Below are 13,070 nucleotides of genomic sequence, written 5' to 3'. Positions count from 1 at the left end.
ACCGCTACTATTGTGTTGTTAGTCGATTGAATTCGATTCGACTTGAGCCATGGTTAGGTTGTAATTTGCCACATTATCAAGCGCATAGCTTACGGGCTATTGTGGCCTTCGCGGTCAGGTATTTGCCCGACAAACAAGCCAATTCATTTTCTCTTATGGAAGATTGCGAGACCTCGCACTGTTGACTTTGGAACTCACCGCGAGAGCAGGTACACGACAAGACACCACTAAAGGAGTATCATAGATTTCCTATTCAGACAAAAATAAACAATGTTGAGTCCTTTCATAAAACTAGCAGAAGCGACGTTATCCATTTCGATTTACAGTTCCGCACCGGATGCCAGGGGCAGTGAATTTGAGATAGTTTCCCAGAGCCGAGATTACGTTCAACTTACTAACACCGAGGGCATCGGCTCAAATGCTGAAGCACTCATTCATCGCGTACTGTGGTACTTAAACGTCTGGGAGCCCAATGAATTAGGAAGACGAGCTTTTGAAACCAGTTATAGTGTGCGAGGAGTGGATTTACCAACGTTTCGCCTTCCCCACGTATGGCTTGGCTATTCCTAACTTTTGCCTCATTAGACCGAGTTGAATGATTTATTTTACCGAATATATATGAAGCAGGATTACGATGATGATCCTATATAAGACGAGTGTATAAGGCTATTACGCATTTTCAATTATGAATCCATCAGTCAGTGGCAGTTCACAGGACTTGGATAAAGTATATAGGTCCCTTGAATTCCCCCTGTCGTAACCACATGAAAAACCACCTAATCAACTGAAGTTATTATTGGCCAGACTTATATTCTAATCTCGCGGTGATGCGTAAATTTGTAGAGCAGAGAGCAGTAACGTATTTATCAGTTTGATTTTGACTAGGGGTCGATTCGATCAACGCATGTTGATTGGTACGAATTCACTTAGCTGCTCGCAGAGGTAATTTATATCTTCATACATGGTGATTATGTCAGTCTATACCTGGGTCGGGAAATATACGACAGTTCGGTCGGCGTAGCATGCTCAGCATCGCGGCAACATTCACGCCACATCGCTCTATCAGCGCCAGCTCGGTCCCTTTGTATCATTACCCTTGCTGATGAAGCGCAAAAATAACAGGGACCGTACCGTACCGTATGTGGGACTATAACTGCCAAATACGAGCACAAACATACGATTGGACGTGATGCATTTTAGTTAATTCGTAGCGATTAATTATAATTACAAACCATGACATGGCGGCTCAATTTATCGGCGAGTGGTGAAGTCCCTCTGATTTCGGCCTTGGCTACGTTTTACTCACCACGTTCCGCGCCACCGCGCTAGCTATTCTCTCAAAAAAGTTTTGCGGAAGAGTGTCAGCGTCTATATCTTTGTCCAAATATAAGCCCCTATCCACTGTTCGCCACATTCATTCGCGCACAGTGGTTGCGCCAGCATCGCGGATGAATCCCTGGGAATACATTTGGATCCTTCAGTGATGAGGCGTGCCCAATTAGAAACGTACGCTATTCATCGGAAACGCATTTAATAATGATCTATTTCTCAGTGTATATTTATAAGTACCTGAAGTAGCCTTAGTCGCGATTCATACTGCGGGAACAGACTCTGCATATGATCGGAACTTTGCAGCGCGTCACGCCGGAATAACGTATCGTGTTTATCCGGAAAGCGCAAGGAATATTATTACATCATGCAAAACTCTTGGCGATCGGGGATCGTATTTATTATGGTGCTGTTACAATTTAGTTTGGTAAGTAATCGGCTTTGTAGTTGTTACCGCGGTATTGAATTTGACCTATATGTCCTGCTAATCACGCATTCGAAATATTCAAATCGATGCAGTGCATCGATACGGTCAGATTTTAAAAATAGCAGCTTCGTAATGCCAGACGCATCGTCTACTTTCTACTTTTTACGCTTCGGGCCAGACAGCATCGAGAGTGAATCCCGTGTATTTTCGTTCGCTCGGCTGCCGCTATTTATTGGTAACGTAGTACTACGCCGGCGTGGCTCTGGCTGCTAATAGTAGACGGATATTGATTGTGTATTTAAAGCCGCGAAATATGAAATTGTCCCGAGAGCCTGTGTTTGTCCGATCGAAACGGCGCACACTGCTTCCATTGTGCGTCCAGAAACCGCAGGTGCACGACTTGAAAGTACGGTAATCATAACCGGGCCGCCACATCCAAACCGCAATTACAGCTGAAATGATATCCTCTTGAGATTAATCGGATGGGCACTCTGTCCAAACGTGATTCGCGCTGTACCACAGCAGACTATCCCGGTTGAGAAAAGCTGTAATTTACGCAGCGTAGGTAATGGAAGTGTTAATTATCCGGAAGTAAAGGCTGTTTCATTTAATTTCAGATTGAAGGTCGCGCTTTGGCTGGTTCCAAATCGCATTACACCGAGTCTCACCACACCTTGCATCGGCTGGTCCGGAGTACAACACACGGTCACTTAGAAGGTGGGAATAATGCGGTTGAATTATCTGTAAAATTGAGCGCTTTCGATGGATTACGCTTTGCGGGAAGTCGTTTCGAAAGATCGACAAAATTATCATTCCTGTTACTACAATATGTCGTTGTTGTACGTTGTCTGGTTTATACAACACGTAAAGCGTTAGCTTTTCGCGCGCTATGACGCTGAATGAGGATTATCGCACAATATAAAGTCTAGATAATTCGTAGTTATAGTGACGTCAGGTATATGAGTTACACGTAACCTAACATACCGCATTAACATATTTTAGATTTCGATATCACCATTCCGGAAATTTTGGATCTCAACGGGGCTCACGTTTCTCACTCATTGACCCACAAACGTGCTCGCCGCAGTGCGGACGGGCCGCCAAATCTGTTACTAGGACTCAAAGCACACGGTCAAGACTTTCGCCTGTTCCTGGGAGACCCCAGTTCGTTGATATCACCCAGCTTTTCCGTGCAACGGGTACGGCGTAGCACCGAAACTGGAGAAATTGAGGAGATACCCGAACGCACGATCGGACTGGATTGTCACTACGAAGCGCGTATGGTTTCACACGAAAACAGAACGGCCGGAGTCAGCCTGTGCAGTGGTGGCCTGGTGAGTAATGCTATCAAATGCGTAACATTATGTAATCTAAATTGCAAACATGCGGGTAGCTTGAAAACTATTTTTTAACGAAATATGAATCACTCGAAGAAAATGCATCGGAGGTAGAGATTTTTGCGATTTCTCCCGCTCGTAATCTGATCTAATTGCGGGCAAGAGGTTATTCGGAAACTGGAAATGCTTTGTTCGTGTGCTTGTCAGGCCTATATGTTACACGCTTACCGATGACTACCCCAGGCTCCAATTTAGCGAATGAGTAAGGCTTGTCACACCGATACATTCTCTGAATCGGCACCCCAAACACCATCATATTTCAATAAGCTTTTTCAGTTTACATCTTTCGCGGAATGTATCAACGTCGTGCACGAGTGGGTTTTACACTCAGAGACTATTACCCAAAGTACGAGACCGCTGTTTGTGGTTGTTTGTCGGCGATGTAGTTCCAAAACCGCGGGCGGAGCGCCGTCATTTTTCGGGTGACTGATGACTCCGTCTGACAGGATAAACATAACACAATGCGAGACACAAAAGAATCCTGTTATTAGGCAACAGCGGTTTTAAGATTATGGCAATGATTCGGTCACAATAGACTGCTTGTCTGGCGGTGAGATCATCGCAAGAACTCTATGTCGAACCTGAACGGTAGCTAAGTTTAGAGCGTATCGGTATCATAGATCTGATTTCATCAGGATACCGTATTCTATGACATCACACATGCGGACAGTGGATTTATATCTTTGGCACTGAGCTCTGAAGCGTCGTAATTCCGATGCACCTGCGCAGGACCACCCATTGTCGTAGGATGTATTTCACTAACAAAGCCTGAATGTACGTGACTTCAAGTGGGAATAGCCGTTAATCGCAATAATAAGCAATCGCGCATTCTTCCCATGGGAGAGAAGGACGATATTGAAATTTGTGATGCTTTCTCGAATAAACAAACTAAACGTAAGCCTTGTTCTTTCCCCGGCGTTTGTACGTCTATCATTATCATTTACGAAGATGGTGGAGTCGGTGAAACACCTGAGACTACACAGTGCACAGAGTAAATATGAAACGTACGGGTACTTTTTACCGTATTTCAATAAGAATATGCTATAATTCGCGCTTGTATGTCCGAGAATAGATGTCTCAAGGTAATGGGGGTGTGGACAAGCTATGCCTACCACATATTAGCACTCATGCCAAATCTTACAGTATGTGCATTTTTTTTAGTCTGGATTGTTGAGAACTGGGGATGATGATTTCATCATCGAGCCAATTTCGGACGATTTGAACCACGATTTTCCCGAACCGCAAAGACCACATATTGTATACAAAAGGAAGCATCTGGGAAACGGCAAACGAAAATTACATTATTGCGGCAAGCAGAAAAGACGTGAGTTGAAAATAAGTTACTAGCTTATGCAGCAACCGATAAACCGCATTGTAGAGTAGTGGAATTTGTAGCGATTGACCATAGTGTGATATTATTAGTTGGCTCTTTGGTTTAGCTCAGCCCGTAAACGGATATAAACGACAGGCTGTGATATGTAAGATACAGGATGATCAAAGACGCCGACATTGCTCCGTTTGTTCTAAATTCGACAGCGCTTCATTTACCGAGGGTTTGATTTCAGCGCGATATTCTATTCAATCTATTTTCGTCGTCATTATTACGATACAGTCGACACGTCACCTGTCATTAGGAATGATGCACACAGTCTCAGTTGAACGGGGATAGTCTCACGGGTAGTGTAGTTTACCACGATACACCGCAGAACAATGCAACCAATGACAGATGATGCAGGTAGTCCGAAAACCTAACACCTCGCTTTTTGGCCGTGTTGTGACTTGCAACAGCGCGCTATACTGCGGTTCGTAGTTTGTCAACAGGATAATAAGACATGTTCGCGACCTTCGCCCGGGTAACTACTGTGGTGTCGCGGCTTATTCAGTTTTGAGTAGACACAACACCGTTCTGTAGTGGTTTTAGAGGAAGTGCCTCTAAGATAAACCGGATCTTTCTTTAGCGACAGCTATAGTTTGCAAACGCGTGGGTAAATCAAATATACCACCATGTTTTGAATCAATATAAGCCATGGGAAAGGTAACGCAGCACCCTAAGGCACTTGAACGAGATTTGCATGGCATGTGAACTGATATCGATCATGTTTGGGATATCCACACAAGTTCTGATTCATAAATACGGCGTGGTAGCGTAAACACCGCTACCATTCCGACCGCGGTCGGTCATATATGTGATTATTTGTAAATACAATATTATCTCGGATCAATAGTACGGTGCTTACTATATGCGACTGTGGGAAAATGGGTGGCTACTATGGATATCGAATAGATTCTCATAATCAACTGCACTCTAACCTAAAGCCCTACTTCTTCGGCATAGTGGGTTGAACGGGAAAGTCGCTCTCTTTGGTGTTGTACGTGTGATAAGACAGTGCAGACAAATGCTGTAAATCTCGGCCCTTCGAGCATGGTCAATGCGGATTACCATTAAATAGTACAAACACAACCCGATTTGAATTCGGCACTTTACGCCCCTGATGATTGTTTGAAATATGACTCACGCGACAAGATTATAGGAGCTCGTGTTTGGCCAATCTGATCCCGTCACACATTGCCGTGTGATTTATGATAAAGTAATGGACGGCGTGCAATCGGTTAGCAATTAGCTAAAAAATCGTTGAACTCAATTTGGAATTCACGCAATCATTTCACACCTATATATACACGAACTGTCCACCCGCGCACCCACTTGTAGAGCTGATAGTGTGGGAATCGCGTGGACCGTAGCGACATTTGGTAAATTGCCTGAATTTTGAGATTCATTAACCATCATCATCCTTATTATATATCCAGGCGTATCTATCAGAAATGTCTCGTATACAGTAGCGACATGCCGCCGAGTACATCATCGCCTTGATCGCGGCGCCATTAAATTTGCGGTTAGCCCGAGCGCTTTATGTAGCCACCGGAGCAAGCCCGGTTTCTTTGATCCCGGCACGGATTATCTGACCTGTAGGCAATCATTTCCCATCCTCTAATTGCAGATCCAACGGCGATATCGTCTGATCTCGACGCCCAAATTCGGCACTTGTCGGACGGCGCTATTGTGCTCAAATCGCGCGATCAAGTCGAACACGAGTATGAAAAGAGCGCGGGGCTGGACGTCGCAAACTCCGAGACGCACAGATCAAAGAGGTCCGCTGCCGACGGGCCGGGTGGCAGGCGGAAAAGGATTGTGGAAACTCTGGTGGTTGCCGACAGCCAATTGGTCAGGAACCACGAGAGAGACAGAGTCGACGTCACCACTTATATTCTCACCGTTATGAACATGGTCAGTTTCATGATTTATTCTGCTTTAGGACAAGGCAGAATCTTATTCAGCATGCGTCAAATTTATTGATATCGACTCGGTACAGCGCCCCACCGCTATCAATATCATCTCGTAAACTGTTTAGTATAAGTAAAAGAAGTCGAATATTATATTCACCCGAGTAAGCAATAGTGGAAGATCGACTGAAGTAGAAGTTCTTCGTTACTGACAACCTACGGTCCTACGTGTATGCGGACGGACAAATTTCAAACACCATTACGGCGCAAATGCTCCGGTTTAAGTCCCCGTGAAAATTACTCTGAATGCTGAATTGATATTATTTCAACAACTACTCCCGGTACCGTCAATCGCAATTTACCATAGGCTGAGTGAGTGGCTGCGTGCTCGGAGCGGGCAAAGTCTCGCAAAGCAATTACGCGTCCACGCCACCCCGCGCCGCTGACTCATGCATCTGTTGGATGCCAAAGTCACAGCGGGGATTGCAAAAGGCGCCTGCTCGACGCTTCTAATTTTATTGAATGAATACAACTCTAACAATTACGCTACCGTACCTGTGTATAGTCCGAGGCTCGTAACAGGCAAGCAATAGAAAATCGGAGAAAACAGCTCCTAAATATCGCATCGTTACAGAACTTCTCAATAGGCTTATGGCATCCATGTCCATTCACACTGAGTCTTAAAATAGAACACTCGGAAAAGGAATACGGGCGGTCATGTCTCCTGCATCACATCCAAAACGACCCACGGGGCGTGTACAAGTCGCATAATGATCCCATCACAAACATGGTTTCCTGATTCCGCGACACAATGAAGGAGTTTTCAATTCTAGCATTCTAGCATTCCAGCGAAAATACCGGGCTGTCGCTTAAAGACAATATCGGCCCTCCTCTTTAGGGATAGGAATGCGGTTGTGTATCACGCTGTCTTTGAATATTTGGATTCATCACGGAAACATTCCGCATTCTGCCTTAGTGGACTTGTACTATTCATCACTAATAGGTCGTGTTGATGGTATGGTATTTATCCTGCTGATACGAGACCGCCTACTGCGGTATTTCACGAATTTTGAGCGACTTTGCGATCGGCCCGCATTGAATACTGACAAGTATCAGTCGGCATAGCCGGCCCGGGTATTTCGTCTTAACGCGTACAATTTATTGCAGGTGACAAGTCTATTTAAAGATGGAACTTTGGATAGCGATGTTGAGATTTCTCTAATCGGGATTAAGCTGCTTGAAGACGACAAGGTACTGAATTCGCTCATTGTAAATTATGACGTAATAGTGATACCGTCGTGAAAGTGATGGTGATTTAATAGAGGTTGAATTGTAGTATACAGCATGTCAGTTTCCAGCTTATTATTCATTTGCAGGAGCTTAGGCTTTCGCACCGCGCGGACAAGTCATTGTCAAACTTCTGTCATTGGCAATCTAAATCGAACACTTCGACCGGGCGGAAACCGGACCATTCTATTTTATTAACGGGAATTGATATCTGCATCAACCAAAACAGACCCTGTGACACTCTCGGTAATGAACAACCTGGTGACGTGATCAATGGCAGTGTTTTTAAATGCATTGATTCTGTGATTTCAGGTTTGGCGCAAATCGGCGGCATGTGTAGTAAATCCGACAGCTGCACGATTAACGAAGATATGGGCCTCGGGTTGGCTTTCACAGTCGCCCATGAAACCGGACACAGGTAGATGCCCCGATCTTTTGTGATAATGAAAACAAGTCTCGCGTATTTGCGATTGTGCGCTCGGCAACCGGCCTTTGATTTTAGATGCCAAATGTGTCGAAAGCCGTTCTCGTGCGCGGTTTTGATCTTCGCTACAATTTATGTGATTTTGAAAAGAGCGTTTTAAAGTGTAAATATTGCTTTGTTATGGATTTAACAGAGGAAATGTGTAAATAAGAACCAAAAGGTGTACCATAGAATGGTATCGGAGCGAGAAAATAAACACCTCCTCTGAGATGGTTGGCGCCTATGCCGCCTAATATGTTACAACCGGCTTTATTTCATCATTGAGTCAATACGCGTTGCTCTCACAGCTTCGGAATGAGCCATGATAGCCAAGGGAACTTATGCAGTAAAAGGGACGGGCATCTCATGTCCCCGACGCTCAACACCCACAACGGAGTATTCACCTGGTCCTCATGCAGTCGCAAGGCGATGCAGCAATTTTTAAGGTAAGGGAGTCACACGCCTATAGGTAAGAGCGTATGAGCATGAATTTAACAGCTGTAATCTTGCTTTAGATCTGCGCATTCTAGTTGTTTGGATGACGGCAATCAGTCGCCAGCCGCTTTGTCCGCCGGCAGCCCCGTAAATAGAGAGAAACTACCTGGAGAGTTATACAGCGCGCGGGAGCAATGCGTAATGCAATTCGGCAAAGGTGTCGACGTGTGTTTTTTCAGACACATGGGGCGTCAAGTAAGTTACGCATATTTTACTTTCCAGTATAATAGCATAATATATTGACATGTCAATATGAATATATTATTCAACTGTATAGTGAAGTTCTGTACGTTCAAGAAGCTCTTCACGTACAACAGCGTTGAATTGTGTGTTGAATTTTGCAGCGGCATACAGTATGTAAAGCGTTGTGGTGTCAACGAAGCAACGGTGTCTGCGAAACCAAATTTATGCCGGCCGCAGAAGGGACTGAATGCGGCAGAAATATGGTACGACTTTATCGAAACACGCAAAATTTGAATGTCTCATACTCTTTATTTCAATTCGCAGTGGTGTAGACGGGGAGAATGTGTGTCACGAAGCTCATCCGGGCCGACCGCGGTAAACGGAGGCTGGTCCGATTTTGATTCGTGGTCGGCTTGTACTAGAACATGCGGCGGTGGCGTGAGACAGCGAAAGCGGCAGTGTAACAGTCCATCGCCGAGATACGGTGGCAGATATTGTGATGGAGACGATACCGTTTACGAGCTGTGCGGCACGCAAGCATGCCCCGCGTCTGCAGTCGATTTCAGAGCTCAACAATGCGCTGAGTTCAACGGAAAACCATACAGAAAACAGTATTTCAGCTGGGTTCCGTACAAGAAATACTGGAAATATGGTAAGAGAAGGAATCATCATATCAAGTCTTTGTTATTAACAGGGTTTCTCTGTTTAGACTTGAACAGATGCGAATTGCTCTGCGAGGCGGAAGGGTACGCGTTTTTCGACCGTCTTGCCGCGCAGGTAGTTGACGGGACGTCTTGCGACGGGGAATCGAACGACGTTTGCATCGCGGGGCAGTGCGTTGTGAGTAAAGTGTTGCTGCGTCAAATTTGTGACAAGTTCTTAACATTTCAAATTTGCTGTTTAGCGTGTCGGGTGCGACAATGTACTGAACTCGAACGCGTCAGTCGATGCTTGTGGAGTTTGCAACGGAGATAATTCGACGTGTCAATTTGTTAACGGGGCATTTAGAGACACGGTGGAAGACAGTGGTGAGTACGAAATTGCAGATTACACAGACGGGTAAAGGCAGAGTAATAACTTAATCCTTCCCTTTCAAGGCTACTACAAAGTCACACGGATCCCGGCAGGTGCAACCGCTGTTAAAGTGTGGGAAGAGGAATGCTGCACGCACACGTACATAGCAGTAAGGAGCGCGTCAAGTCCGACTAGGTAATTTGTTGATGGAATTTGTACCGGTTAAACTCATTGCTAACGCATGGCTATACTTTCGATTCATCAGATACTATCTGAACGGGAACTGGCGCGTCAACTTGTACGGAGACGTGAACTTCGCTGGCGCGAAATGGGAGTACAAACGTCAGGCATTACGTAGCGAAATATTGCAGTCCGATGGTCCCTTGACTGAGGATATTGTAATAGAGGTAACGAAATACTTTGATCTCGCGGAAATATTGATTGCTGAATGTAGGTTTTATTTTACAGGCTTTGATAGTTAGAGAGAATCCCGGGATTTCATATTCGTACGCGACGCACGAACTCAACAACGCACTGCCTTACGAAACTACAGAGCCACCGCACACCTATAGCTGGAAAGCAAAGAAATCAGAATGCTCGAAATCTTGCGCAGGAGGTAATGGTTTTCATGCGTAATTATATGCCCTCAATTTCTGTGATATTAACTTCGAAATTATGATGAAGGTCTCCGACGCATTGAATATGTGTGCGTAGAAGACCAAGGGCGTGTTGTGGATGACGAGTCATGCGCTGAACCTAAACCGGAAACATCAGCTGTTCCTTGTAACCCAGGACCGTGCCCTGCGAAGTAAGTTATTAGTAACACGCGTTAATCAACAAGCATTATATAACTTTCGTTTGATGCCAGGTGGCATATGGAAGATTGGAGTAAATGCAGTCGGACTTGCGGCGGCGGTTTACAAACGAGACGTGTGACTTGCCGTAGGATAACAGCGTCGGGAGAAGAATACGTTTCGCCCAACCAGTGCGATTTAAGCCATAAACCGCGTCGCAGCCAAATATGCGCGAAGGACGAATGTCCAGCAAGATGGCGAACCACGCAATGGTCACAGGTTAGTTACTATCACACCTGTTTAATATAAATCGTGTGTTTATGCCAAGTATTTACGGTTTCAGTGTTCCCGATCTTGTGGTCGTGGATACCGCACTCGGGTTGTTGCATGCAGAAGCGGGCTGCGTAGAGAAGACGACAGTGTTTGCGGAGTTGACTCGAAACCACACGCGCGGAAATCGTGCGTAGTAGCGTACTGTCCTAAACGGTTCCAGTGGTTCATTACATCTTGGAGTCGGGTAAGGGTATAATTAAACTAATCGGATCGTTTTTATGTACTTAAATGTTATCATCGTCTCTTTAGTGCTCCAGTAAATGCGGAGAGGGCACGCAATCACGGCAATTAAGATGTACTTTCAAAAACGTTTACGGCCGCTACAAATCCGTAAACCCCAGAAAGTGCAGGCGTACGCCCAAGCCGAAGATATCTCTCACCAAAAGCTGTCACCTCAGGCGGTGCTCTACAACTACAACCACAACTACAACAACCACAGAACCCGTTACGACTACAACCTCCGCACCATCGCGACATATCACGCGTCACCACCATTTGAAATCAAGCCGTAATAGACCGTCTACGACTGCGCCTAGGTGGATTACAGCCCCTTGGACTGAGGTAAAATTCAAGGTGGTATTCACCACTGGCACGAAACCAAAAACATATTTTTTCCTGCAGTGTACGGCTACTTGCGGAGGCGGCCAGCAAAGCAGATTCGTACGATGCATGGTCGGCGGAAAAATCTCCAGGTCTCCGCAACTGTGCAGCGGAATGGCGAAGCCAGGATCGGAGCGGTCGTGTAATACCAACGAATGCCCAATAAATCCCGACAATGGTAAGTCTTTTACAATGCCGTTGTTTGCACAGTCGCGTTACTGTGTGTGCGCTTTTCCGATCGGTCACGTATCGTATTTACTCTCTACAGACGATGCCCCGTGCGTGGATAAGTACAAATGGTGCGGTTTGGTGCCGCAGCACAACCAGTGCTCGCACAAGTTCTTCGGAGCGCAATGTTGCAAATCTTGCCAAGGCCGGTGAAGGAGACGCCTTCGAGTCCGAATGCTTGAGAATGCCCTTTCGCGCATCGTTGGTGAATGTCTGAAGGTCCTCGGTTTGTCGAAGAAAGCAATCCGAAACCAGTATGAAGCCAATACAGATGGATGTAGATTGATATCACTCGCACGATAGAAGCGCCTATCAGTTCCATAGCCCTGGTGGCATGGTTTACGTACCGCTCGTAAATACAGCGGTTACGGCTGTTCATATAACACTGCTTGCCTTCGCGGCTCACATATTTATTTTAAATTGGTGAAAATTTATTAAGTTCTGTACCTATCTTCAAATAGTGCAGGAGATTTGCCGCGTACCTTTTTCCAAACTATGCTGTGAACGGGTAAATCGAGTACTGTGGTTTTGATACTAACGACACTTTACGGATGTAATGTCCTGCTCTGTAATACCTGTATGATTAGGTCTATCTCGGCTGCCCAAGCCAGTGTCTTGCAAAGCTTAGAACCAAAGTAAGGGCGTGGTAAGATGAAATGAGGGTATAATACGCCCGGTGTTAGTGATCATCCTAGTCAGAACTCCATGAAAAATGAACAACAAGGATAACATTACGAAGATCAAATAACTGGACGTTCTTGCTGAGCGAGAGCGTCACTGAATGTTGAAGTGCCATTTCGTTTGTGTTGTATTGAGAAGCGATGCTATATTCACTGCGCTCGTGTGCCTCGAATTTCTAATATGCCAGATATTTCTTACGCTTTTAAAGAATATACCAGTCGGTGCATCCGTTGTCTGCACTGACTCTACAACGTTACCAGCACTGTGACTCGTTTATTTAATGTTATTGATATTTTCTCCTATTTTATGTTATTTATGCTGCAGTATGATTTTTAATACCGCCAAGTTTTAGTATTTTTCAATAAAATCATCAAAATGAGTTATATGAGATGTGGTGAAGTTATCTATATATATCATAGCGTCTTCAGAATGATACCCGGCTGATATGTAGCCACTTCAGACACCATATGGTACATAAGCCACTATAGTACAAATTGTGGTAAATCACGTGAGTCTGATGTGGTCAAGCGATATTACTTTCCTATGTTGTGCCACTT

The 13,070-nt window shown here is 45.1% G+C and overlaps 1 protein-coding gene across 1 annotated transcript; it reads left to right on the top strand.

The window, feature by feature from the left end:
- Positions 1–1,430: 1,430 nt before the first annotated feature.
- Positions 1,431–12,896, top strand: LOC145441761 (A disintegrin and metalloproteinase with thrombospondin motifs 18-like). The gene is made up of 23 exons (XM_080319699.1): positions 1,431–1,756; positions 2,374–2,473; positions 2,759–3,090; positions 4,315–4,477; positions 6,153–6,439; positions 7,603–7,686; positions 7,812–7,968; positions 8,035–8,140; positions 8,494–8,631; positions 8,701–8,875; positions 9,025–9,126; positions 9,188–9,515; positions 9,573–9,703; positions 9,768–9,891; positions 9,961–10,072; positions 10,143–10,284; positions 10,346–10,493; positions 10,562–10,685; positions 10,746–10,950; positions 11,015–11,188; positions 11,254–11,565; positions 11,626–11,782; positions 11,873–12,896. Exons 1-23 carry the CDS (start codon positions 1,697–1,699, stop codon positions 11,983–11,985), a joined length of 3,774 nt encoding a protein of 1,257 aa, XP_080175825.1. The 5' UTR covers positions 1,431–1,696; the 3' UTR covers positions 11,986–12,896.
- The last annotated feature ends 174 nt before the right edge of the window (positions 12,897–13,070 follow it).

Source organism: Botryllus schlosseri, chromosome 6 (assembly GCF_051294905.1).
Source record: "Botryllus schlosseri isolate E-star chromosome 6, Bs_hap1, whole genome shotgun sequence".
Classification (NCBI taxonomy): Eukaryota; Metazoa; Chordata; class Ascidiacea; order Stolidobranchia; family Styelidae; genus Botryllus; species Botryllus schlosseri.
This window is presented reverse-complemented; position numbering and strand designations above follow the sequence as displayed.

What these genes read in the sequence shown, in the direction of transcription:
- LOC145441761 (XM_080319699.1), top strand. Translation starts at nt 1,697, where the DNA reads ATGCAAAACTCTTGGCGATCGGGGATCGTATTTATTATGGTGCTGTTA. An exon ending in GAACCACGCAATGGTCACAG is followed by an intron (nt 10,951 to 11,014) that starts GTTAGTTACTAT and finishes TTACGGTTTCAG; the next exon opens with TGTTCCCGATCTTGTGGTCG. An exon ending in TCATTACATCTTGGAGTCGG is followed by an intron (nt 11,189 to 11,253) that starts GTAAGGGTATAA and finishes TCGTCTCTTTAG; the next exon opens with TGCTCCAGTAAATGCGGAGA.